The following is a 27400-nucleotide window of genomic DNA, read 5'->3' as shown; positions in this document are numbered from 1 at the left end:
GAAATCAAATCAAATGTTGATAGCTTTTATCTTGCACAGCACACCTAGCATGAGCTTTTGTTGCTTGAGGACGAATATACATAAAAGTTGGATAGGCATTTTGTTACAATCTTAGGGAATCAAATAATCACTGACTCAGAAACCAACATTTTGTTCTTGTTTGCAGTTAATGTTTAAATAATTTACGACAAACGAATAAATAAATACATGAAATAAAGAAGATGAAAAATTGGGAAAAATCTTTAACAGAACTGCAACATGCGAGGTTTAATATTGAAATGTGTACAGTACTAATAGGATTAAGCAAGTTAATTTTAAACTGAATTGAGCTGAATTTGTGTTCGTATAGGTTGATGAGAAGGAAATCTAAACTGAGCTAAAATTTATATAATTTTACTTCAACTTATGTAATAAACTTATAAGAACATAATCAAATGAATTTTCTACTTATGCATAATCGCTTTGAAATAATTATTTTTTTTTTCAAATTAATATAGGAAATACTCATAAAGGCAAGAAATGGACACAAAATTCTATTTAAAAAAAATAATAATAACCTCTGTTGAGAAGAATATAGATATCTGAAAATCTCTGTCGTCCTGTATACAAATAATTAATGATTATGGAACAAAATTAGAAGAAATACGTCAATAATAATTAAGGAAACCTTATTAAATCCAATGGAAGGTCAAATTTTAAGTTAGAAGTTACTTCAATTCCTAAAAAAAATTAAAAAAAAAAATCAGCGTTTGTAATTAGAACTATGTTCATTCTTCATTAGATTGGGAACTTTCTGAAAGTTTTAAGATAGATAATATGAGATTAGTGTTTGCCATAAATTACTATCTATAATGTGTTCATACATATACTTATTATTTTTGGAGAACTTCTTTGAAATACACTAAACTAAAGCCAGCTTATACACTCAACTTTAATTTTTATTCTATTATACACTTACTATTCACTACAGGAAATTTTCTTGGCTGTTAGATATTTTGCATGTTACTAAGTTGGAGTCACTCGTTCAATGTTTTGTGTATAAATGATTTCAACAGCGGAGTAATACAAGACCAAATTAATAATATAGATCAAAGTTTGGAATTGTAAATAAAAGTTTACACTCAGTTCTTTCCGAAATCTTTTCCAAGTTAATATTGTCAGAGAAAAAAAAAAAAAAAAAAAAAAAACAGTGTGCTTAATATACAGTGAAACCTCTCTAAAGCGGACAGTCGTGGGGAATCCGCTATAGAGAGATGTCCACCTTAGAGAGGTTTTGATATTTTCTTACGTAAATTAGTAAAGAAGGTAATATGCAATTAGTAACAATATTTTTTGGATGGATCATGTATTGACGAATATTACCAAAATGTTACTGTACCTGTGTTGTCCTCTGCTGTCCAATACTTAATGTTCGAGGCACAAGATGGAAATAAGATGTTATAGTTCTCTGCACTTTACACTTACGTTTTAGTATGTCACTTTAATTTGTGGGTTAATTGCAGTCCAGTAGTGTCTTTTTTGTGACAATATGCGTACCCGCGGGCAAAAACTACTGAACTTGTCTTCTGCTTGGTTAGAAATTCCAGCAGGACAGTAGAATAACGTGTTATTCCAAACGGCGGGAACTGTAAATCACTTTTGTGTCTAAAACAGCTTGGGTGGGAGTGGAATGCAATCAAAGGACATGCGAGTGTTGTTAAACAGAGACTCTTCGTCTGGATTGCTGAGTAGACAGTTGAGAAGACAAAATGTCTTAATGCTTTCTTGGTGACACATGTATGAATTACTAAAAATGTATTTTTACAATACTTTTCAACTTATTTATAGAGAAAGTGTCCGTAATACGGAGGCAAATAATACCTATAAAGGACAGAAAAGACTGTCCGTGTCCGTACTAGAGAGTGTCCGCTTTAGAGAGGTTTGCCAATATGTTTTATCCTATTACAGTGTTTGGGGATTACAAAATATGTCCGTTACGGGAGGTGTCCGCTTTATAGAGGTGTCCGTTAGTAGAGGTTTCACTGTAATTACACTTTTAAGGATGATAGGGTTGTAATTCAAACTCCGGCCGAGTTGACTACAATTTCGATCTTACTGCTACAGTGCAGGTTAGAAAGCTTCTAGCTATATTGGTAACTGAAATACTACTGAGACCAATAAATATTTTATAAAAAATAGCGAAGAGCAGAAATTTTAAAACAAACCGTGTTGTATCATTCCGTGCTATAGTCATGCATTAATTGACTAATTTTGCGCATGTAACTTGATAATATGTTGTCATTATTTTCGCACTTGATATAAGAATCTCTCAATAGTTTTGGAAATGCGTATATTTATTACGTAATAGAAAAAGTAAAAACATGTCTTCGTGCGTGTTCATAACACAATGAAAGATAAGTTCTCACACATCATATACTTTTACTAAGCATTACGACGCAGCTTGACTTTAGTTCTTTTTTTCTTTCTTTCACACGAAAATTTGCCTTCAATGTTTTCGTTTCAAAGTTCCTGAGATATACTATACTCGCAGTTGTGTGTTCATTGCTGCAAACACAGCGTATTGAGTGCTACGTTATAGCCTTGTTCTGGGATGTGTAATAGCCATAACATAACAAAATAGTAACTTTAATGAGAATGAGAGCTATTTTGACAACCACATTTGGGAAATATCAGAGTAATTCAAGCTTTCTCTCTTGGACTATTCTCACCGTTACATAAATTGGTTATGAGATCTTCGGTAGTTTAGACAAATAAAATAGTTTCAGTTGTTTTACTTTCAGAAACATATTATCTTGAAATATACGTGGTTTATAATTTCTTTATATAGGTAAAATGACATTCACTCCCAACCTATTACTTCTGACTTGATAGGTTGCTTTCTATTATAACTCAATTTAGGCAAGGTCGTGGGTACATTTTGTTTGAATTATTTGGTATTATCTTAATTATAATTATTGTACTTAGCACATAAATTGAAATAAACATTTTAACATGAACAAATAAAAATCTTATTTTACGATGTATTAAATATGCTCGTATGTAGTGTAGAGTATTTTACAATTCTCATAGCTATAGAAAATGTAGATTTAGTCCTAATCTACGTATATAGACAGTGTTAACTTCTATATTAATGTGTCCTGTAACAGTTATATGGCCTTACTTAGTTGTAGGAGCTACTATATAGCTTGTTTTGAATTACGAGCATATTAGCATCATGCGTAGCAGGAATAAGACACATCAAATAAGTCAAAGGGAAATCAATACAAAAATCTAACTAATACGAAAATTAAAATAATAACTACTCCTTTAGTATAATTAATCTATGTATTACCACACTCTCGAGCAAGAATCAGGCTTCTTGACACTATAAGATGTTAACGTGTCTTACATTGGGGTACTATTATTTGACTATTCAAGTGAATATTTCAGCTGTGCACCTATAAATATTCAATTTTTGTATTCTTGGAATTCTTGATTTTAAATGTCAATCTATCCTAATTTACGGTATCCCACTTGAACCACAGAGGATTTATTTCATTCACCTTACCTGCTCTACTGACTTAGTTGTTCTGTAGTGTGCAGGCAGACAGACTTAGTTGTTCTGTCTAGCATTAGCTGCGTTAAGTAAATGAATGAAAACATTTCCGCAGGCATAAATCTCATAATATAAAATAAAGTATATTTATCTTTCCTGATTCTTGAACTTCTGAAGAAGCTCATTGATTTGATGAACATTACCAAAGAAAATACAAAAATTTTGTAAACCTAGAGTAAGTTTCATCTTAAGTCATAACCATATTTATTCATTTTAACGAATAGACTTGCATTATTAAAACAATTACAACAATTATAGCAACAAATAATTTATCATTAATCAATACATTTTTAAGTTATTCAACACTATATTTCATAAATCATCTTAGACTGAAATTTTCGTATTAACCCGCTGTTGCACGCGCCACGGAGTCACACTCCACGGATAGAGAAATTTTAGTTTTCTTAGAACTGTTAAAAGAGTTTGTGTTGTAAAATACACATGCGCAATTGTCAAAAACGTTGCAAAGAAAATATGAAACAGTTTAATATAGCTTCAAAACAAAATACACATTAAAATTAAGATATAGACCTATAAATAAATATTGCGGAGTGAGATTCCGCGCGCGTGCCTTGATGTTACAATTGACCACGCGTGCCATGGAGCGTTAAACTTCTAATTCTATCAAAAAAATAATAGTTAAAAAAAAGAGCAATGTTAATTTTAGAAACTTATGTATTAATAGAAAATAGAAAAATTTATATATAATTGTAAATTTAAATATTAATACATTAATTTTATGATTTGCTCATTAATGTTTCGTAAAGTAAATTATTTTGAGTTGTTTATGCGTTTCTGTAATTTAAATCGTATTAATTTCTGTGTTATTCGCAAACCATAAGTTCATTATCCTTAACACTAGGAAGACTACAAATTGGTCAGAATCTTGCGTAATAGAGTTACGTTTACGGCACAGATGAATGCTACACTTTTCTTTTTATTACTATTATTATTTATTTTGATAATTTGTTGTAAAAAATGGGAAAGACCAAATAAACTTGAGTATGCCTTGAATATATGTTTTGAAAACGAAGAAGCCAGATAGTAGTATGCAGATTATTAAGATTAAAAAATAGGAAAATAAGTATTTTTTTAAAAAAAAATCCTTTCATTCAATAATTTTGAACCATCCAGTTAATTTCTTTTTCTTAAAAAAAAAAGGCTTTGTTATAATTACTATGATTCTTTGGTTATTTTTCTGCCGTTTAAATTTATATCGAGAAAAAAAAAATACTTTGTTTATCCTCAAACCGTACCATTTTCCTTCTAAGATATGATTGAGCGATCTCAAGAAGGCAAAATTAAAGGAAAAAAAAAGCAAGGATTTTAGTTGAGTACAAAACGCTCCATTTGATTATTACCTGTCTTCTCTGTTTGGTTTGTACATCCATTGACAAGATAGAACTGTTAGAAGAATAAAATATGACAATGGAATGATTGTTTGAAATATATTAAATTTTTAACAGCATCATAAATTTGATTCTAATTCGCCCTTTGAAAATGTAGATCGTTAGGAGTAACCTGGGTAAAAAGTAATTCGTTTATTTTGTAACATACCTCATAAGTAGAAGTTGCAATAGATGAAAATGTGCTAACAGATTAAATTATATTAAGTAGGCTTTCGAAGTTAGAGGATTTAGTGAATTAAGTAGATCCTTTTATAAAAAAAAAAAAAAAATATGATACATTGTTATGCGTTATACAGGGTGTTTCAAAACAACACCAACAATGTTTGGGAGGTGATTACTGACGCCGAGATAAGACAAAAAGAATAGACCAACCTAGGTGCACAGATGTTTCCTTTCAGAGTTATAGGCTGCCGAAAACGTGAAAAAAAATGAACTTTAAAGGTCCATAGCTCCAAAACTATGGGACCTATCGTAGTCGGGTCAAGCCTTCACTTAGTGCTCTATCTGCATTAACCAAATATCCATGTTTCAGAATCCTGCTGTATTTCCGCAACAATTTTTATAAAGGTTGTTGGTGAGTACTTCAGATTATATGCTTGTAGCCAAACTCTCTCTATTAAAATTGTTGCGTGAGTACCTTAGGATTCTGAAACATGTATGTTTGGATAGTGCACATATTAGTTCATAAGTGAAGTCTTGACCCGACTACAGTAAGTCCCATAGTTTTGGAGCTATGAACCTTTAAAGTTCATTTTTCCATGATTTCGGCAGTCTATAACTCCGAAAGGAAGCATCTGTGCACCCAGGTTGGTCTATACTTTTTGTTTTATCTTGATGTCAGGAATCACCTCCCAAACATTGTCGGTGTTGTTTTGAAACACCCTGTAGAAGAATTTAGTAATTTGGAGAGACCGTGAAAAATAAATGAGGCTTAAGTGGAGTAAATAAAGGAGGCAGAAAAAATACGAGCATAGGGTTTCATCATAGTAGTGTCTGTTTTCAGTTTTGTATTAAGTTATTTTGATATATTTTTCTACATAGAGTAATAAGATTTAGAATATTCTGGACCTAAACCAATAATGAATCAAGAAAAATAGCATAAATCAATATCGTATGCGTAACATATCTCATTTAGTAATACTTTTAAATTTACCAGTAGTCTTCATGGAACATATAATTATATTATTTCTAAAAAGCATATTAAATTGTATATTTGCCTTACTCTTTTTTACTTATCAAATGCAAAAGAATTTCGCTTACCTCATCAGCGAAAAGTTCTCTAACGAATGCCGCTGCCTGTAAACCTGGGCTGCCAACAACAGATTCCGTTGCATTCATATACACCAGATGGGGATTAAAAGTGACCATATCATCAAGACGTAGCAGATCGTTCATTTGACCTGATGTTGCACCCCGGGCACCTAGGAAGACCATTGCCAGAAGAGATGTAACTGCAAACGGCGACAAGACAACACTTCTTTGGCTGAGATCACGGCTGACATGAGCGTAGAGACGGAAAGCCAGGTCATTATTGAGATCAACGAAACGACGCATATCTGTACCAAGGTTTATTGTGGTTACTTCAAGTCCTAGATTTTCTGCAGGAGCTGCTTCGAAGCTATCTTTATTGGGATAAGGAGTGTAATCGCCTAGCTTGTTACCTCCAGCAGCCAGTTGTTGAGGCGTAAGAGCAGATTTTGTTGGCTGAGAGGAAGACGATAATTTGACAGTTTGTTTTGTTTGTTCATTTACCTGATCCTCAACCAATGAGGAACCATCCAAAGCCTCCTTTGTTTCTACCAAAAGATATTTCGTGGTGTCATCTACACTAGTAGTTGCTTGTTCTGGTAACGTAGCTTCAGTAGCAGTTATAGATTCCATATCTTGCGGCTTTGTATTAGCTATTGTAGTTTCTTGTTTCATATCCGATTTGGTTTCTACATTCTCAGTTACCATGTCCTTATCTGTCCCTGTTGAAATGGTACTTTGTTCTTCTGTATTCTTGGATGTTGTTTGTTCAGCTAGCTCAAGTTTGACTGTTACCAAGTCTGGAGTGTCTTCCGTTGTTGTTCGGATGTCGATCAGTTGAGCAGATTTGGGCGTTGAGATTTCTTGACTCGTGTACTCAGTTGTTTCTGTCACTTTATTATTAGTTTCTACGTCAGTTGAAACAGTAGTGGATATACCTTTTATTGGGACATAATCTGTATTTGTGTCGTCTTCTGGAAAATTGGTAGGTGGATCTGGATATCTTTGTCGTGGAGTTGTACTCGAATATTCTGTACTGTCTTCTGTTTCTTTCTTCATACTGTCGTCACCACTATTTTCTTGCATTGTACTCTTTATATCAGTATCTTCCTTATCGTTTTCTTCAGTTTTGTTTGGTACTTCAGTTGTTACTACCAAATCTTCATTTTTCGATGGAATTGCATCATCTTCTGGTTCGGTAGACTCATTGAGTTCTACAACAGAGGACAGATCATGAGTTACTTGAGAGAGGACGTTAGACAGAGAATCTGCAAGCTCATGCAATGGATCATTATCTTCGGTTGTTGTGGCATCTTGTAAATCAATATTTGTTGTTGCTTCTGTGGCATCGATTGTCGTAGATTCTTCTTGCTTAAGCTGCCCAATAGTAACTAATGGTATCATTGTCCATGTCGGTCTGTCAGTAGGTTCCAATTTCTCTGTAAATATTGAGTTTGAAGAAGATAAAGTATTTGTTGGCACAGCAGTGGTTGTAACAGGTTCAGTAACTTTCATTGTTGTGGTGGTAGTTGTTGCCCTTGTAGTTTGCGGAGTCGTCGTAGTAGTTGTGGTAGTAGCAGTAGTAGTAGTGGCAGGAGTCGTAGTAGTGGTAGTACTTGTAGTAGCTGTAGTGGTGGTCCTAGTTGGTCTTTTCGTTGTTGAAGGTGGAGGTTTTCTACTAGTAGTAGTAGCCTTTGTTAATGGTATTTTTGTAGTTGTCGGCACTTTCTTTGTTGTTGATGGAATTCTTGTTGTTGTCGATGGCATTTTTGTTGTTGTTGTTGTAGTTGATGGTACTTCTGTTGTTGGTTGTGATGCTTTTGTTGTTGACAATGTAGTGGTGGAAGTTGTTGTCGTTGCAGTTGTTGTGGTAACAATTTCAGTCTCCTGAGACATAGAGGCATTTCTTCGTGATGCAAGTTCTCCTGCCAAAACATTTTGCACATTAGCAACAACTTCTTGGACGTCAACAGAAGCTGGTTCAAGAGTATGGTACACCTGGTCACTGGGTTGTGGAGTATGATAAAAACCTTCTGACGTTTCGTGAAACATTGAAGCACTGTTCTCTAAATCTCCAGGTAATTTTCCGCCTGAGTCACTTGCTAGTAAATTTTGTATCTCTTCCAAGGTCATAAGGCGCTTTACTAAGTCACCTTCTTTGTTAAATGTATAGAATTCGTATCTGTCAGGAGCTTGTTCGTTGTCGTTAGGCAATATATTTACTGGCTCTTCTTGTTTGATTTCAGAACTGTCAACAGCATCACCAAAAATTTTCTTTGTTCCATTTCCTAAATCCATGATGACTGATACTGATGTTACTACACTGAAAAGACCAAGAGATCCAAGTTTAGTATTCATTTAACGCACAACAAAACAAATACATAATCTACAAAATAGTTTCGCGATATTCAGGCAGCTACGGCACAATTCTGTCACATGGATATTAGTAAGACCTTATACTAATGTATTTTTGTTCAATTTTTTGAACCTCATTTTAGGTCCACTAGTAGTTTTTGTGTTAAGTCTTACCACAGATACCTTACTCTAAGCAGTTATCAACAATATGGAATATTTTATTCAGTGTATGTTTACAATTGAATATAAAAGATGATGATTGTAGGTCTGTACTGTTTACCACTATCACTAACGAATCTACCCAATGCTTCATCCCTGGATAAGAAAAAAAAATCAAAATTTTCGTATTCATATTTACGAAATTGTTTTATAATTATTATAACTATCTATTTCTGTAATATAAAGTTTGCTACAGTAAAATCTCTAAATCGGCATCTTATACATCCTTCTCTGGCACCGAAGAAAACTATACTACATTAATATAAACAAAACAACTATATCTTGAACATCTTTCTATATTGAAGATTGAAAGAGCATAGGTATCCGGCTTAGAGAGGTTTTACTGTACTTTATCTGTACTTTTATTTATAGTAAAAAAGAATAAAACTTTGTTTCTTTCTTTAATGTAAAAACCTAGAGTATTTGGTAGATTATAGATTATTTCTATTAAGAATTTCGCAACTTTTCAAAATCTTAAAATAATACACGTTATAACGTAATGGACTCGTTGAATCTGTTGAATGCAGTCTACAAAATCATTGCAACTCTGAATAAGAGAAAGTGTTTGTGTAGTTTGTAGTACAATATCCGTGTTTCTTAATACCTTTCTGCTTACTATTGACATTACGAATGAGAAACATCTTTAGATGATAATTCTTGTGTAGAATAAATGGAAATTTACAATGTGAACGGTATGTATCTTAATGTTATGTAAACTAAGTGTCTTAATGTTTTCAATCTTAACATCGTATTTTTGTATAAACTTATTTCCTTTTCCACACATGATTCCTCAAGTTTACGGAATTCAATTTTTAGTTAATGATCATGTTCCTTCATTACATATTTATAATATACAAATTTTTGTAATTAATGTTCACCGAAAACAACTTCCTCCATGTTGACTCTGGAATTATTATTTAAATAATTAATACTTTTCTGACCAGAGTGTGCAATTCTTTATTAAAAATGAAGTATTTCGTAACAGTTTCCATTTACGAAATACTTCATTTTTAATAAAGAAGTGCACACTCTGGTCAGAAAAGTATTAACTATCAAAACAACTTATACCAGTATTCTGTATTGTAGTTAGTTATACCTTCTAATATTTAAGAAACTATATTTTTACTTAGTGGATACATTCAATAATAATAATAATAAGTTAATAAATAAGCAAATATAATCCTAATAATAAACTACAAACGCATCAGTCTGTCCGTCACGCTAATTCTAATAATAAACAGTCAAAATAATATATATCACCACCTGTGCCAAACTATGCAGTAAATTTGCCGATTTAAAATTATTCTAATGATTTAATTGTAACTTAAAAACTATTGTAGATTTAAACATTAATATCTGTGTGACCGCATCTTTAACCACCCAATAACCTAATTGCATGCATTTGGTGCAGATATGGTTTGGTTACTACAACCGCTCTCATTTTGTTTTTGTTGATGGACGCATGGCAAAAATAATATTTAATGTATTCTTTGGACTTGCACCTATTTTGATATCGCTACTTTATGATGATATGTCGAAGGCTTGGGCGGATCAATTAGTAAATATAAGTTACAGGAATGATATACTAGATTAGGGTACGCATATTATTTGGATGGTTCTGAGATTTACAAAGAAATATCTCTAAATACTTGTAAATAAATACTACCATTCTATTATCTATTCGACCTTATATACATTTGAGCGCATATTGATACTCAAAAATGTGGTATATTTGTGATCTGTCTTTGAAATAAGTTATTGAGTTCTAAATTTTAAGCGAGTCACCTGAGAACTGGAAAGATATTCAAAAAGAAATGCCTTTAACTATCTGTAAATTATGACTAGAATTCTATAGTCTGTTCGACCTGAGACATAGAAAGAGATTCACAGAGAAATGATTCTAATTAGCTGCGAATTATCTCTAGGATTTTATGATCTATTAGACCTGATGTACTTGTGAGCGCGCATTGATACTCATAAATGTGATAGACTTAAACTCTGTGTATGAGATAAGTCACTGAGTTCTGCAATCTGAGGAGGTCACTAGAGATATAGCAAGAGATTTCACTAGGACTCTACGAGCTATTCGGCATGATACATTTTAGGGTGCATGTTAATACTCATCAATATAAGAGAATTGGTCTCTCTATTAAATAACTCACTGAATTCTAGATTCTGAGGGAATCATTGGAGATATTGAAGGAGATTGATAAAGAAATGTTCTAAATATGTATAAGTTATCTCTAAGGATTCTATAATCTTTCCATGCTGGTACGCTTACGAGCGTACGTTAATACTCATATATGTGATAGATTTGTGCTCTGACTATAAAATAAATAATTAAATTCGCATTCTGACGGTGTCAACAGAGATTTAAAAATGGTTATCATTAAGACATTTCTCTAAATGTGTTTAAAATATTTCAGGATTTTTATGAACTATTCGTCATACCGTTTTACCGTTTACCTTGTCATATATATGATAGGTTGATATTCTGTGTATGTTCTGTTTTTCACTTATTGCTGTTTTGAGAATTGCGTGCATCGCAGATATTTGAATTGACTTTTTATGTACAATTTATTATGGTGTACCCTGAATTGTTTAGTTACAAAAGTTGACACATATCTGCTAGGATCACTTCGTTCCATTAGTCATGGTTTAAATCGGTAAAATACAGGGTAACCCAAAGCAACCTCTCATATTTAAAAGACGCATAAAACAAAAAAAACAAACAAAAATCAGATAGAAAGTTGTTTACTGAAAAATATAAAATGGTTTTGAACATAGTTTGTAATTGTTCTGATTTGTTCTGTTCTTACACTTTCCCTAGGAAGCCCAACAAGCTGCACCATGCTTCCTTGCAAAACATTCTGGGGATTGCAAAATACGGTACTATCTCACACCGTAAATATTCCAAGGTGAACCTGTTGTTCGGAAGCTCTCAATCCAGTGCAAGATAGTCTACCGATCAGGAACATTTTCACTAAGTACAATTGCAAACTTTAAGCTAAAAGCTTTTTGCGCTGTAATCACAGAACTGTTATTTTTGAAAAGCATTTCGACTGTGTGTGCACGATGAGCTCCTGGTCAAACCATAATAACGACTGAAAGAGCAGGAGAGTTGAGCGGAAGCGATGACTCCCACTCCTCTTGCCCATTCACTGAAAGCGGTACTTCCGATTAAAAAGTGATTGGTTTTAGTGGGTGTCATTTACAACAATTGTATTGTCAATTGCTGTGTAATTTCAATATACAATAGAACAGAATAATTACCAACTGTTTTCAATTCTATTCTTTTATTTTTGAATAAACAAGTGTCTATTTCTAATACCTTTTGTTTTTTATTAACCTTTAAAATGTGAGATGTTTTATTGGGTCACCCTGTATAAGTCAGTAAAAGAGGGAAAGTTCCTACAAACTTCGATGTTTCTTTATTTAAGTATATGGTAAGAAAATATTTCTTTGATAACTTTCTTTAAAACAGTTTAATTTGGACGCAATATGGTATATATTTTCTTTGAAGCTTCTCAAAGACCCCACTACTTGGGATCAAAAGCAAGAGCAAAAGATTGGGTTTACAGTCTCTCCCACTAATAGGTAGCTTAAGTGGTAGAGCGTTAGCATCGCATTCGAGAGGTAGTGGATTCGATTCCCGCTGCCGACCATTCTGACTGGGGTTTTAAAGCGTTTTCCTCAGTCATACCAAGCAAGTGCCTGGATGGTGCCTACCAAACAGGTCCTGGCCGATACCTTTCCAATTTTTTCCATTATTACTGTTGTTAGATATCCAGTATAAATGACCTCTGAGCTGTATCTGGTGATTGCTAAATAAATAAATATGTTGCACGATGTTTTCCATAAAAATATATTTGATTTTGACACAATGTGGCGGATATCTCATTTGAAGTTTCGCAATGATCTCTCTATATATGGCATAAAAATTAGTAAAAAAATAAAGGGTGTATTTTATCCCATTCGCCAAAATTTAAACAAAAAATCCATGATAACTTTCGTTAAAAGAATATTCAGTTGTAGTGGAATAGTGTATATTTATCTAAGGTGTAGCATACATTCTCAGTACGTATTTGGATTTAGAATCAATGGAGAATGAGGGGGTGAATTTACTCCTCTCCAATTAAAAATATTTCTGACAGTTTCATTTGCGTTGACGATCAGTGCCTGGTTATTAGTGTTATATAATCTTTGCTCTTAAACCAAGTTAAAAGTAAGTCATCAAATGTAATGCATTGTCTTATTTCTTCTGCCATTATATATATATATATATATATATATATATATATATATATATATATATATATATATATATATATATATATATATATATATATATATATATATATATATATATACAGTGAAACCTCTCAATAGCGGACACCAATGGGACATGAAGTTTTGTCCGTTACTGAGAGGTGTCCGTTATAGAGAGGTTACAGAAGTTTAATTTCTCATAACGTTAATTGTATGCTGTAATATATATGCAGTAATAGTAAATACAGTTTGTATTAGCGTAAATACGTAAAATTCAATATGAAAATACTCTTATTTAGTACACATTGAATTACTGGGAGGGATGAAGGAGAAATTCATTTCTGTTAAATCATATTATTATTGGGCAATGTTTAACGAAAAAGGCATGCTTTTTCCTCTACAACGGTAATAAAACTCATTAGCAAGTGTCCTCTAAAAAGCCTCAGTACGATTGCAGAAGAAATATATATATATGTGTGTGTGTTTGTGTACTGGCGCGGCATCTTCGTTGACAAAATGGATGAAAAGGCAAGCTATTGGGGTTGCATATGTTTATTGACCCAGGCCCAATCACAACGAATATCCTTTTAGAGAAAATGAAAAAGGAAGCCGGGAAAACTCCAACCCACACTTGTTCCAGTATCATGAGTAAAAGAAAAATGTTTCTTTTCCGAAAAAGTAAGAGAGGAAACATTGTTCGTTGAAAATGTTATTGTAAAACAAACAATGTTTGTTTTGTTATCTATGAAACTGTCAGTAAAGATGCAAGGTCCAGATGAAAAGGATTAAATTTGTTAGGGAAGGGAAGATCTTTCGCATAGAATTCCTGACCTTACGACTAACCCTGCATGAGTGTTATTGCTTATTCAAAATTTTCTAGGATTTCCGCCAGAAAGCAGTTTATTGCGGGGGAAAAAAATGCAAGTTCAGCTGTTCAGTTTGATGGTTCACTCATGAGAGATACACTTATGGAGAAAAGACTGTAATATATCGCAGAACCGAGAACAATTCCTGTCCGTTATGAAGAGGTTATTGAAACGTTTGGGAAAAAAAGGACTGTCCGCGTCCGTATCTGAGAGTGTCCGTAAAAGGGAGGGTTTTGTTCCGTAAGAGAACATATATTTTTGCCGGGACAAAAAAATCTGTCCGTATTGTAGAGGTGTCCGTTATTGAGAGGTGTCCGTTAAGGGAGGTTTCACTGTATATACATATATACATCTTGAAACTCTCTGTACGGTAGCGGATCTATTGGCATCAGACAGGCTGACAGGTAGTGACACCTATTAGCTTGATTGTGTATTATTATTAGAAATTAGTGTTACTCGGATTGAAATGTGTTTATATTATAAATAAGATATTATTATTATTCCTAGCGAATCATTTTGCGCAAATTGTTACATAAGAAAAACAGTTTTAACACATTTCTTGCCAGGCCACGCTGAGTTAGTGGTAGAGCACTCACCTCTGGTGTATGGGGTCCCTGATTCGATCCCAACTTGCACCAAGTGGGCTTTATGGCGGACAAATACCGTGTCAGTGTATTTTCTCGAGGTTCTAACGTTTTCTCCTACTTTCTTCATTTCATCATTTTCATTGTGCATTATCGTCATCACTGTCTCCCTTAGCCTTGATGTTTAAAGTGGAACGTTAGACTTTATAAAGCATATTTATCAAACACTGACATAATTAATCCACTACATTTCATTGTTTTCAAGTTTTGCAACAAATGTTATTAAAATATCTCGATAAACAATGCATATCTGTAGATAAGTTAGCATCATCATCTGGTTAACACGTTGAATATGTACAGTCTTGTTCAAAAAAAATTTGGCCACTCACTTTCCTTCAGAAAAGCTATATTCTGGAAACCGTAAGTACGAAATTCTAATACTTTAGCTCTAAATAAAGACCTCAAGTGACCAAAGGAAATCAACGTTTGTTTGTCTTAATTCTGGTTATAGATAATTGTATAGACCTTTTGAAAGAGAGGTTGGTGGCATTTTTTTTTTAAAGAGTATACATTCAGAAGAAGAAGTTATTTATGAAACTAGGAAAATGGTTGGTGAGTGCACTGTGCTTGTGCAATTACTAGAGTCACACCAGAGGCTTCATTCAACAGTATATAAATTCAACTATTTTTACAACACCTCATTGCACTTGAAGCAGAGGACTGTTGAAAGCTTTGCTCCCTTTTTAAAATAGCCTGGTTGGTTAATTTGGAAATTAAGGTCCCCGTCTTCAACATATAGACTATGTGAGACATGAACTTTCGGCTTAACAGGCTCCTTGCCACATCAGTTCCAATCGGGAACTAAACGTATTAATTGACAACATTTCTTTCAAACATGTTGTTTCTTAGAAAATATTCGTTGTTTTATTGCTATCAATAAATGTCTAGGTAAACAAATACTTCCCTCTATGTTAACCTGATTTTTTTCATGAAAACGGAGCAGTCAGAGCACAAGGAATCAAGTCTAAAGCTGTTAGAAAAAATAAACATAAAGTTTGTACGATACGCTGAACCTGACATACTAAAAAATAAGACAAAATTTACAATTTTTCTTTTGTGAACTACTTTTTAAATAATAGTTTAGTTTGTAATAAACAAAATAGTTTTAACATACAGTTATTAAAATTAAATAATAACGTTATTTAAAAAGTAGTTCATAAGATAGTAAAACAACATGATACGTAATCAAATGCAGTTGAGTTTGTTCCTCTATACCCTGGCCGGTGAATGATGATTTCTGACAGCTTTGGACAAGGCCACGGCGAGCGAGCAGAAGACAGCAGGTCAACCAATCTTAGGCTCAGAGAACCAGTCGTGTCTCCATGGTAACCACCGCACATTGCCAAACTTCCACTCACCCCCTCCCGCCCTCAACGAGGAAGCAAACGAGTCTTCCCTCGCGCGAGAAGCACATGGCAACACTGAACACTGCACTCCTCAGTCGTCCTCGCGAGCTGAGCTGTCAGAAATCATCGTTCGCCGGCCAGGGTATAGTCGCTAACTTAACTTAGATTTTAGGGGAAATGTTAATCTGGCAACACTGTAATTGCTATGGATGACAACACTGAAAATTCTTCAGGTTCATATTTTCTATTGTAGTGTGGCAAGTTGCAACATTATCTATGAGTGTGGCAAGTTGCTTTTCATTATCTCCTTTCACTTATGAAAAACAAGCAAAAGAAAAATGGTAAATTTTGTATTATTTTTAGTATGTCAGGCCCTTAAGTACCTAGTAAACACTGTTTTCTATTTGATAAAAGTTATTTACAATATCTGGAGATGAACCTTTTAGTCTCTGAAAGGAGCTTAAGGTAGACATCTTAAAAATGAAATATGTCCAAAATGACAATAATTGGTCTTCATTCCCTTGTGGACTGAACATCCGAATTCTCTTCGAATTGTTACTGGCTCAGTAAATCGAATAAAAACAAAAACCAACAAAATAAGACACTTACCTTGAACCTAGAACCTTCCTCGACTCTTCCGAGTCAATTTCAGATGCCGGAAAACAAAGCCCTAAACTGCTATATAATAGCAGGGGCAGCCACAGCTGCAACATGATGACCCCTACAAAGAGAAAACATTATTATTATTATTATTATTATTATTATTATTATTATTATTATTATTATTATTATTATTATTATTATTATTATTATTATTATTATTATTATTATATTGTATTTTAACGTGTAAATCCATGCCACTAAAACAGTGTCGTAAATTGGAACTTTTATGGGCGGGGGGTTAAGGATTAATATTTACTTTCCGTAGGAAAACATGAAGATGAGTCCTTAGGAAAAGTATATCAAATTTGCCCACTCTCTTCTAGAAATTAATACTTTAAGAAATATTTTATTACTTCTAAGGAACCCAGTTGGTATTCTATTGAAGTAAGGGCCAGGTTACAATTATGCTTCATCTTAGGGAAATATATTTTGTTCAGATTACAGAACAGGAGCAGCACATCATTAAATTATTTTTAGTTTTTTTTTTTTTTTTTTTTTTGAAATGGTATGGTGGGCCTATTCCATGCTTCACTATTTAAACTGTGAGGGGACAATATTTGATGTAAGTTAAAGCCTTAATTAATATATATTATTTCTGGGGGCTCTAATAGTAGATATATGGGCCTAGATTACGTTTTCATTTAAGATTTTTTTCTTTTTAATGTTGTAGACCTATTCCATATTTCACTTGTACATTCGTGTTCGTATTGTATCATATGGAGTAAGGAAAGTCTTATCTTGAAGTGAGACCCTCTGGAACGGCGAGGAGCTTAAATCGGGAGGGGGAGGGGAAGAGAGGTCCTTTCTACAATTTATGATACTGCACTAAAATCTTTCCTATTCACGCCATAGTTACGTGTATAAATACAGTGAAAAACTCTTCAAGGCGAAATTTTCAAATTTATTAAAATCGGTCGTCTAGAGAAAATATTTTTCTTAAAGACTGTTCAAAGATTCATCAAGATCTTCAAATCTGTGATCAAAACTCAAATAAGGGAAACTACAGTTGAATTACTTATTAGGACTCGTGATTTCTAGTAGTGATATAAACATCCCCACTGTATTATTATCCATAGTATAATTGTCATATCACGCGAAGGAGTTTGGTTTATCACAGTCTACACAACGGGGAAAAAAATTGAGGTTTTACTTTTTGTATTTCGCCTCACTCTTCATTCCCCTCTGAATAACTTTAGTAAGATCAATGATTATTTCAAAATAGAAGACATTTAAGTCTAGATTTGTCGATTAGAAAGTCATTTTTAATTTAATTTTTAGCGTTTTATTCCACGGATACACTAGTGTTTTGGTAATCTATGCAAGCAAGGATGATACACATAATTACTTCAATAGGAATACATGGGGGACCGCTTTTTCATTGTCCATATGTCGAAATCAACTGGATGGATCACCTTCGTCAGCAAACTCGATTCCAAACTTATGAGTCTCTACATTCTGGCCAAAATTGATTGTGATCCATCAAGTGGTTCTTGAGACTTTGTGTCTCCACACGGACACACACACACACACACACACACACACACACACACACACACATATATATATATATATATATATATATATATATATATATATATATATATATATATATATATATATATATATATATATATAAGGATTTTCTTCTCAAAAATCAGGCTTGCAATACAACTAGTATATAGTTTATTAATATAAGTTGTTACAATAAAAATTTCTATTATGTCTTTTTAAAAGAATGCATACATTAGCTAGACACAATACCATAAACGTACATTAGTGAACGCGGATCTAGTTGAAGGATATATATTTGTAAAAAGGGTAACCACAGTGTCTCATTTTTCATTCCCCACCTTCATGTTTGATACTGTCTTCTCAGCCTCGGAAAATCTGTCTCCACTCACTCCCTAAACAGTTTTTATGAAACAATTTTCAACATTCGCGTAACACTAACATTTCTCTATATTTATTTACTTTTTCCTTCTTTCTTCCTCTCAAGAAATGTACTGTCACTGTTACCTGCCATCATCGTTCTCGTTTTTCATATACGGAACAAAATTTAACATAGATAGATTATTTCTACTTAATCGCAATCTATATAGTACAATTTTAGTGTAAATTGATAACGTATTTTTGTTTACCATGGTAATACAGAGTAGCTTTACAAAATCCAATTTCTAAAACATAATTAATTTGGACAAACTTCATAGTTTTGCATAACTTGTCCACGTTTCTAGAAAACTCACAAGGAAAGTACTGTTCAGTCTAAAGGAATCTAAAATTCCTCAAAGATTCATTTTCTTTAATGCAATTCAATCAGTGAAGGAAAGTATAAGTTGATCAATTATATAAACAAATAATTGAACAATCAACAAATGGAAAGAAAATGAATGAAGCAACTATTAACAAAATAAATAAATATAAATAATAATAAATATATACTGTGCACTTTGATAACGAGATGTAGTAGTTCCCAATCTTGTCGATTGAAGCGCTGTTGTGGTAGAAGTTCATGTATTGATCAATAGATGGTGCAAGTAACCTGACTTTACCTGAATACAGTTGTTAATACGATACGCGCGGGTGCTTGTAGGTATCGGGTGTAGGTGGAGTCATACACTCCCATCCCAGTCATTTTAAATAGCTGTGACACAATATTGCATTTTACTAAAATCGTTATTTCCAGTTTTGCAGAAACTCCAGTCCTCTTCTCCCTTAATTTCAACGAAATTAGGAAATATTTAATCGCCTATTATTAATTACTGAAGAAAAATTTACTACATGTAGTTTGAAAAGGTAAGAAAATTCTTAAAATTCTTCAAAAATGCTAACAATTTTAAATATTCAGCTCGATCAATGTATCTTTTCATTCAATTGTTTCCTTAATTTATGATGAATAACACGTAACAATCGTAACATTTATAATGAGGTCAATTTCAAAGAATAATATGTAGTTGGTAAATATTCAAATGAAGTCCGTGACCAGTGCTGTCATTTGAAATTTCTCCTGAGGAGCAAGCATTGATATTTAGGTTCCCTAGAAAAATATGAAACATGAAATGTGGGTCCCGCTAGAATTTGAAACCTTAATAGGCTAAACATTTCTAGGCGCCGCAGTTGGCGTTTTACTGAAGTAGGGCCAGATTATATTTATGATTAATTTTAGGGATGATGGGACATAAGGAGAACCTTAAATTATTTTCAATTCTTTTGGAAATGATATGGTGGGTCAATTCCATGCTTCACTAGTTAAATTGAGGAAATATTGACACAACTTAAAGCTTTAAGAAATGCTTATTATTTCTGGGACTCTAATAATAGACATTTTATTGCAATGGGTCCAGTTCACATTTTCTTTTCATTTACGAGCTTTTTCTTCCTTTCTTTCTAATGTTGTGAAACTATTCCATACTTCAATCATACATTCATGCTCTACCGTATCATATGGAGTATGAACGTTTTGTTTTGAAATAATCCTCTCACAATCGACGGGGAGAACAAATGGAGGACAGGTCCCCATTCCCCGCAAGCTACGGCAATGTGTGTGTTTGTAAGGATTTCAATTTGGAAGGAACGAAACTAGTATATACCTTACTCTGAGCTTTTTAAAAACATGTTCTTATTGGTATACACAAACATATACCAATAGGTCTATATATATACAAACGTCACTCTATATTTTCATTTTACGTATAGAGGTAGTACAATCAACTTTATATTTAAGATTCCTATGAAAGCTCAAATAGATGGTTGAATAATCGATTACTATTAAGAGAAGCAAAATTTCTCAAATATACGAACTGCGGCAGTATATTGTCCCAACGCAAAGGTGGCGGAAATGTTAACAACGTAAATATGCTATACTTGATGCTAAAAGAATTAGAAACGCTCCCTAAAGTTTAATTGCTGCCTGTAGTGTAGCTTACAAATGACATGTTGGTATTGTATCACATTTTATTTTTCTCAGATTCTTATTCTGATGCGAGATTTTTTCACTCATTCTGTAGGAGTCACACCCTTCAAAACACTATTTTCTTTACCCTAGAGGGCTTTTCTAGCATATTCTTATCTTGCTTTTATCGGTATTTCTGCTTTATAATTGAGATTTTCAGCATTGTCGAGATTTAATAGTATCTAGCCACCTAAAACTATTCTGCTTCTTCTATCCCCAAACATTAAATTCAGCGGTTGACACTTCGCTTCAGGGGGGGCACGGTAGCTCAGTGGCAGAGCCCTTACGTCTGGTGTGTGGGGTCCCTGGTTCGGTTCCCGGTCAAATAAGTTTGTGGTGGACAATGTCGTGTCCGAGGGTTTTCTCGGGGTTCTCCCGTTTCCTCCCCCTTTCTCATTCCTTTAATTCTTCCATTATCATTACCTGCCTTAATTATTGTCTCCCTTAGCCTAAAGGACGTAATCGTGGGACGTTAAATTGAAATATTTCATTTCATTCCGATCAGTGGTTTATCTTCAACCTACCCCTCTCTGCTACCTAAAAGATTCAAAATTTTCTAAAGAACCTTCAATCATACCTATTTCGAGTTGCCATAATTTTTCCATCCAAAATACGGACAAACCTTAAAATGACGACCATCAAAGACACGGTGAATAAACACAGAATAAATGTTTTGAAATTTCTAACCTAATTTTAGGTTATCACATAATTGTCTACTGTACCTAGGTAATCCTTAAAATACTATTGGAAACTAACGTATTTTATACTTTGTTTCACTAACACAAATATAATAAATCATATCATTAGATTACGTATATGAAATCTAACCGAAAGAAACCTTGTAATTGGAAAATAAGACACTTTTTAAAAACATAACCTACTTCATTAATAGTAACTAAAATATAAGTTATATGATGAAAACACAATTCTTTTCGCCCGAGTTTTTAGCGATTCCCGACTCAGAAATTTTCGGGCAGCTCCCAAAAATGTCAAATACGGACATTTTCCTAATTCATGCTTTGTACGGTACGGACACGGGCGCAGACCCAAAAATACATACAATCCGTACAAAATACGGACATATGGCAACCCTACCTATATTCAACTATTCCGTCAATTTAAAGGATTAACTGTGCTACAAGAATATTTGCTTATATCTTGAAGGAGGTTATGAGTAATGCAGTATCTCGGTAATGTTGGCCACGACACGAGACCAGATGAGAAACGACGTTTTCTTATTTTGTCTCGTAAATTTTGTAGAAATTTCATCTGTTCTCGATTCCCCAAGAATTGTTTCTAGTCTAATCTCGAGTCTCGAAATAGCTTTTCCCGTCTTGTTTTCTAAATTTATGAACCAAATTTTATGCCTTGATATTCTTTTTAATTTCATTTAGAATGTTACATAAATCCATCTGTGTCACGAGACGTCCACAAAAGATGTGATATAATAACATTTCAATCATATTTATTCTTGAAGTATATTGTGATTGCGTATCTTTAAACGTTAATAAATTACCTTCATTGTGTTCGTACAATCAATTTATCACTTCATAGTTTTTTTTTTATATATTATGAATCGTGGAACATTAAGAGAATGTTTGAGGCCTAAGGCTTGGATGAACTAGTTGCTCACGAGACTTACGAAATTCCTCGTCACGCAAACGAGACAAGAATTGTCATGTTTCTCGTAGCATCGTCTCGATTTTTTTTTTTTTTTTTTGCGAGACGAGGATTAAAGCGAGACAAAACATCTCATTTCGTGGACATCATTCTTTGGTAATTACTGCATTCTTCCTTCGTATATATCCAGGGTAAGTAAACTCCAAGCGCTTTACGGTTCTCGATCTCCAAGTTGTCGCCACGTTCAGCAGCCCACACCAGTAACTACCGATTCTTTAAAGAATCACATATTTCAAAGAATTTAGAACTACAAATCCAGTAGTTTTAATATTTACTCAATTCCCATTTTAATTGTGACAGGATACTTTCAAATCAAGTGTGTTTACAAGTAATTTAATATTGTTAATTGGTATATATATTTTAATTTCAACTTACCCACTTACTTAATTACAAGCACTACACTCTATTGATATAAGAGTCTAACAACGGTAAGAATTACAAAATCTGATATATAACCCTTCGCTTGCAGTAACGATACCCATGCAGCACCGAACGATTATGCTGCTGTTGTTTTGCAAAAAGGTGTTTTGTAGATGTGTAGATGGGAGAAATGTGCTACCATTTGTGACCACTCGTTCTTTCAGAAAAAATGTTCCGGGGGACACTCGTAGTATTCCGGGAGGCACTGCTGGTACTATTTTATTTATTATTATATTATAGACATTTTTTGGGGGTCTCGTCCGGGGGGCACTCTCAGAGCTTCGGAGGGGCAGTGACCCCCCAAAAAACATGTCCGAAAGAAACAACGTATGGCAAGTTAGTCCCCCACTTTAGAAAATTAAAACAATGACTAGGTCATTCGTTTATACTACGTTTGTACCGTTTGTACTGAAAATATTTTCGTTTGTACCATTTTCCTTATAGGGTTACTTGAGAGGTCAACTGGGGGGCTATTTTGGCGCCAAGATAGCCCCCCCCATATCACAGCACAAAAAATTGAAATACGCCATTCGAAAGCAAATCGTTTGTACCGTTTGTACCGAAAAAGTTTTGTTTGTACCCTGATAGTTTTCGACAAAGAGGGGATGACGTTTGGGGGGGGGCTATCTTGGCGCCAAAATAGCCCCTCGTATCACAGCACAAAAAATTGAAATACACCATTTGAAACTATCAGGGTACATTGTAAGTGATGATAATAACATGGAAGACTCGAGGAAATTCAAATATTTAGATACAACTGTAGCGAATAAAGTTGGAGAAGAAATTAAAAGTAGATTTATACTGAAAAATACATACTATTAGTAGTTACAAAATTTTCATCGTTGCGACTAATACAGGGGCACGGTGGCTCAGCAGTTTAGCGTTCAACTCTAACGTAAGAGTTTCCATTTAGAATCTCACGCCATGTAAACTTGTGTTAAATAACATAATATGGGTTTATCGTAGTTTTCTAGTTTCCTTCCACATTCTCATTCCACCAATTCTTTCATAATCGTTCAAGTTGATTAATCATCTGCCTCTTTTAGCCTAAAGGTTATACATTCTGGGTCAGTGGCGGATCTAGAAAGTAAAAACTGGGAGGAGAGGCAGCCAGAGCCCAGAGTATGATAGCTATAATTATCATGGGTTTACTACAAACTTTTCAGAGATGTATAAATAATAGCTTAAATTACTTTTGTTATTCAAAAAATTACGGCCTGGGCCTCCCCGGCCTCGGGCTACATTCGCCACTGATTCTGGTCAATAAAACTGAAAGGTTTCATTTTGAAATCCTAACTGAAATCCTGAAGAAAACTATGATCAAATTCACGTATTCTTTACCACGTTATTGAAAAAATAACATGTAGGGGAAAGTATGCTCTTTTGTTAGCGATGACACTTATGCGCATACAGTTTTTTCTTTCTGTTATTTTTTGGTCTAAGTATGTTGTTTTTAGAAATGGACAGTGAATATACACTTAATCCATTTTATTCAAGTATGCGTATTATATACGTGACATATTCATGTATATTGAAAAAAAAAAACGAAGAGCTTTAAGATCACTGTCGCTAACCAAACAAAATAACGGATGCCTAAAGAAGAAAATTTTCAGAGAAAACCGAAAACATTAAAGAAAAAAAGGAAAAACCATCCGATGTTATCATAGATAAAAGAGAGAGAGGAAAAAATAATACCCGATACTTCCGGGTGAGACATACAGTTACGTACACATTACATATCATGCACGTGAGTTAGCTAACGCTACATGACGCTGGTATAGGTGCTATGCTTACCTGCCGGCTCTTTATATGACACCCCGCGTTATTGCACTAAACTAATGCCGCTATATTCTCTGAAGAAATAACATCTCTCCATTAGAAGCAATTAGCTCATGTTACAACAACTGGTTTCTAAGCTGCTGGAAATTCTGTCTGTAGTGCAATGCCGTGTCTGATTCTCTCTACAGGCCTTAAACATCCGGAAGTTTTGTGTATTATCACAATAGTTAGCATGGAAAAGCAAATCAGTTATTTATGCTTTTGTTTTCGATTTCGTAAGGGTAATTGCTAGTAAAAGTAGATACTTCGCACATGTTTTGGTAATAACTTTGAAACAAATGGACGAATTTTAATGTAGTTTTTGCCAGGATTTTTGATAGCATTTGCAAACAGTAAGTAGGGTAGAGAGAGTCTTTGATGTATTACATCACAATACATTACACTTTTTGTAGTAAATTTGTGGTTCAGTGCTAGAGCTTTTATCTTTGGTGCGTAGGGTTCCTAATTCGATCCCAGGTCTCGTCAAGTGGGCAGTATGGTAGACGAACACCCTATGCATGGGGTTCCTCGGGGTTCTTCCCTTTCCTACCATTTTCTTCATCCCGCCATTTTGATCATTATCATCACCGCTTCCCTTAGCCTCGGAGCCAGTGGCGTAGCCAGAAACTCATTAAAGGGGCTCACACGCAAGTATATATATATATTTATATAGGGTTCGAAAAATTCTGAACACGAGGTCGCGATGACAACTAGAAATACAAGTCTGGCGCCTAGCTTATTTAAGGCCAAAACATGCACGACTGTGTATTACATTGGGTTCCAGGTCGTCATTGGTAAATATTTTAGTTTGACGAAAGGCATTTGCATAAATTACATCTGTGCGAGAAAACTTTTCGTGTCCTGTTTATAATATGTAGCAATGCATTACGTAGAAATAATTTCATATTTTGCTTGAAGAGGTCAGAAGTATTCTGAAACCAATAACAGGACACGCACAGGGCCAAATCAACACACTCTGGCGACTAAGGTTATATTTCAGGACCCTCCTTCCCTCAAAGAAAATGTAGTTCATGTGTTGTAAATTGCAATGACCAAATTGGCGTAGACAATGAATTCAGCATTTAATCACGACTACACGAAATTCCATTGTTAAATGTACGTTTATACGGTAGGATCACTCGACAGAGGAAAGCGTATTATATGTAATACAGAAACGTCCACGTAGGAAGTTTCTAGCACAATAAATCAATTAATTCTCTAATGCCTAAGTAGCCTAATCAAATATGACGGAGTCAAATAGTAGCCCTAAGCTCCAGTCTTCTCAGCGGAGGGGCTAACCCGGGCCTGAGGACTATCATCGGCGTTTTCTTTAGTTACATGTCATTGAAAAACTCATTAAATTTGCTAACAGATGGAAGGAAGTATTAAATTCCCTTTCGCTACAGTCCATACAGATTCATGACCAGTCAGATGACGCTTGTTCAACTGGGTGATGCATTGTCAGTTCATTGCCTCCCAGTCGACAGTATTTCTGACTTTCTGGGCCGGAGTTTGATACCTCTTGATTCAGATAGCTCCCCAATTGCTTCATGATGGTGAATCAACCCAGATAATTTTTGTGATCCCACCGGGAGTAAGGAACCCTGCAGACTGAAGTCGCGCGCGTTAACAATTCGACTAAGCAGGAATAAAATCTACCTTAATAAGTCACATCGAATGAAGGGAACGCCAACTGAAAGTGACATTACGTACACTTTTTTAATGAGTGTGTGATCTGGCAAATGAAGCTACTGTAATACAAGGTGAATCAAAAATTACAATTTGGAAACTCATATTGATTTATTCCTTTATCTTACAGGCATAGTTTTGGTGTTATTTTGTAGCAAAATACATCAAGATTTGACTCACGTAGTACATTAGTTCAGAAACAAGCCACCGCAAGCGCTAGCGGCAGTTGCAGCAAAGGTGGCTGCATTTATTTGTCCTGAGCGTTCTAGCTGTGTATTTTGGTTTGAAGAGTCCAAGTTTGCGACAAATGTGCAACGTAATTTTCGTATAAAGTATGATAAAGATCCTCCCAGTAGGCCTACTATTTATCAGTGGCATAAGTGTTTTATTGAACCTGGATGTACGGTAAGCCACTACAAATCTTCAGATCGTCCCCGTACGTCTGAAGACGTTGTAGAGCAAGTGACACAAAGCTTTGTGAACAGTCCTACAAAATCAACCCGGCGTGCTTCTCTACAGCTGGACGTCCCTCACATGACAATTTGGCGTGTGTTGAGAAAACGATTGCCTCTCAAACCATACAAATTATAAATGGAGCAAGAATTTGAAAGACACTTATAGAATTGCTCGTAAGGAATTTTTGGCAAGAAACAGACTTCAAATGGGATGTGTGCCGCATCAGTAATTGAAGTCACATTGAACCACTTTAGGCATAGCGTAAAATTAAAAAAAAAAAATTTTGCTACAAAATGACACCAAAATCATGTCTGTAAGATAAATGACTTAAGGTGGATCACCACCCGGAAGTCAATACATATTTTAGCCCATTTCCTTAACTACTGCGCAATGAAACGTTACATATTATAAATCTTGTACTATAAGATAGAGTATTGTTTCAGCTGCAGCACTAGATACTGACTCATTTGGTTGTGTCTCCTGATATCGAAAAATGTATTTTAACAAATAAAAGAAAATATTTGATTCATTTTAAATGAGCTCACAAGATGGCACTTGCTGTTAGATCTTACTGGAAGTGCTCAATTTCATGAAATGTTTATTTGTGTGTGTAAAGTATTTTAAAGTAACAATCTTATCACGAAATAGATATATTGTTTGACGGTTTTTCGTGTTATGTTTCATATTTTATTTAAATATTAATTTACATTTAAGGAAATAGATTTTCAGACGAAACTTTCGCAGAACGCCATGATGCGTTCTTGCCAAATTTGT

At 34.1% G+C, this 27400-nt stretch overlaps 1 protein-coding gene across 1 annotated transcript in view; it reads right to left on the bottom strand.

Annotated features, from left to right (window-relative positions):
* LOC145688441 (uncharacterized) overlaps positions 1-27400 on the bottom strand; it is a 140425-nt gene that overhangs the window by 20847 nt on the left and 92178 nt on the right. The window contains exons 2-3 of the mRNA XM_081762678.1: positions 16561-16672; positions 6265-8575 (exon numbers count right to left, since the gene is read on the bottom strand). Of these exons, the coding sequence (XP_081618804.1) occupies positions 6265-8575; positions 16561-16664 (2415 nt within the window). The 5' untranslated portion in view covers positions 16665-16672. The remainder of the gene's footprint in view (positions 1-6264; positions 8576-16560; positions 16673-27400) is intronic.

The sequence above is a fragment of the Thermobia domestica genome, chromosome 1 (genome assembly GCF_964235325.1).
Source record: "Thermobia domestica chromosome 1, izTheDome1.hap1.1, whole genome shotgun sequence".
Lineage (NCBI taxonomy): Eukaryota > Metazoa > Arthropoda > Insecta > Zygentoma > Lepismatidae > Thermobia > Thermobia domestica.
This window is presented reverse-complemented; position numbering and strand designations above follow the sequence as displayed.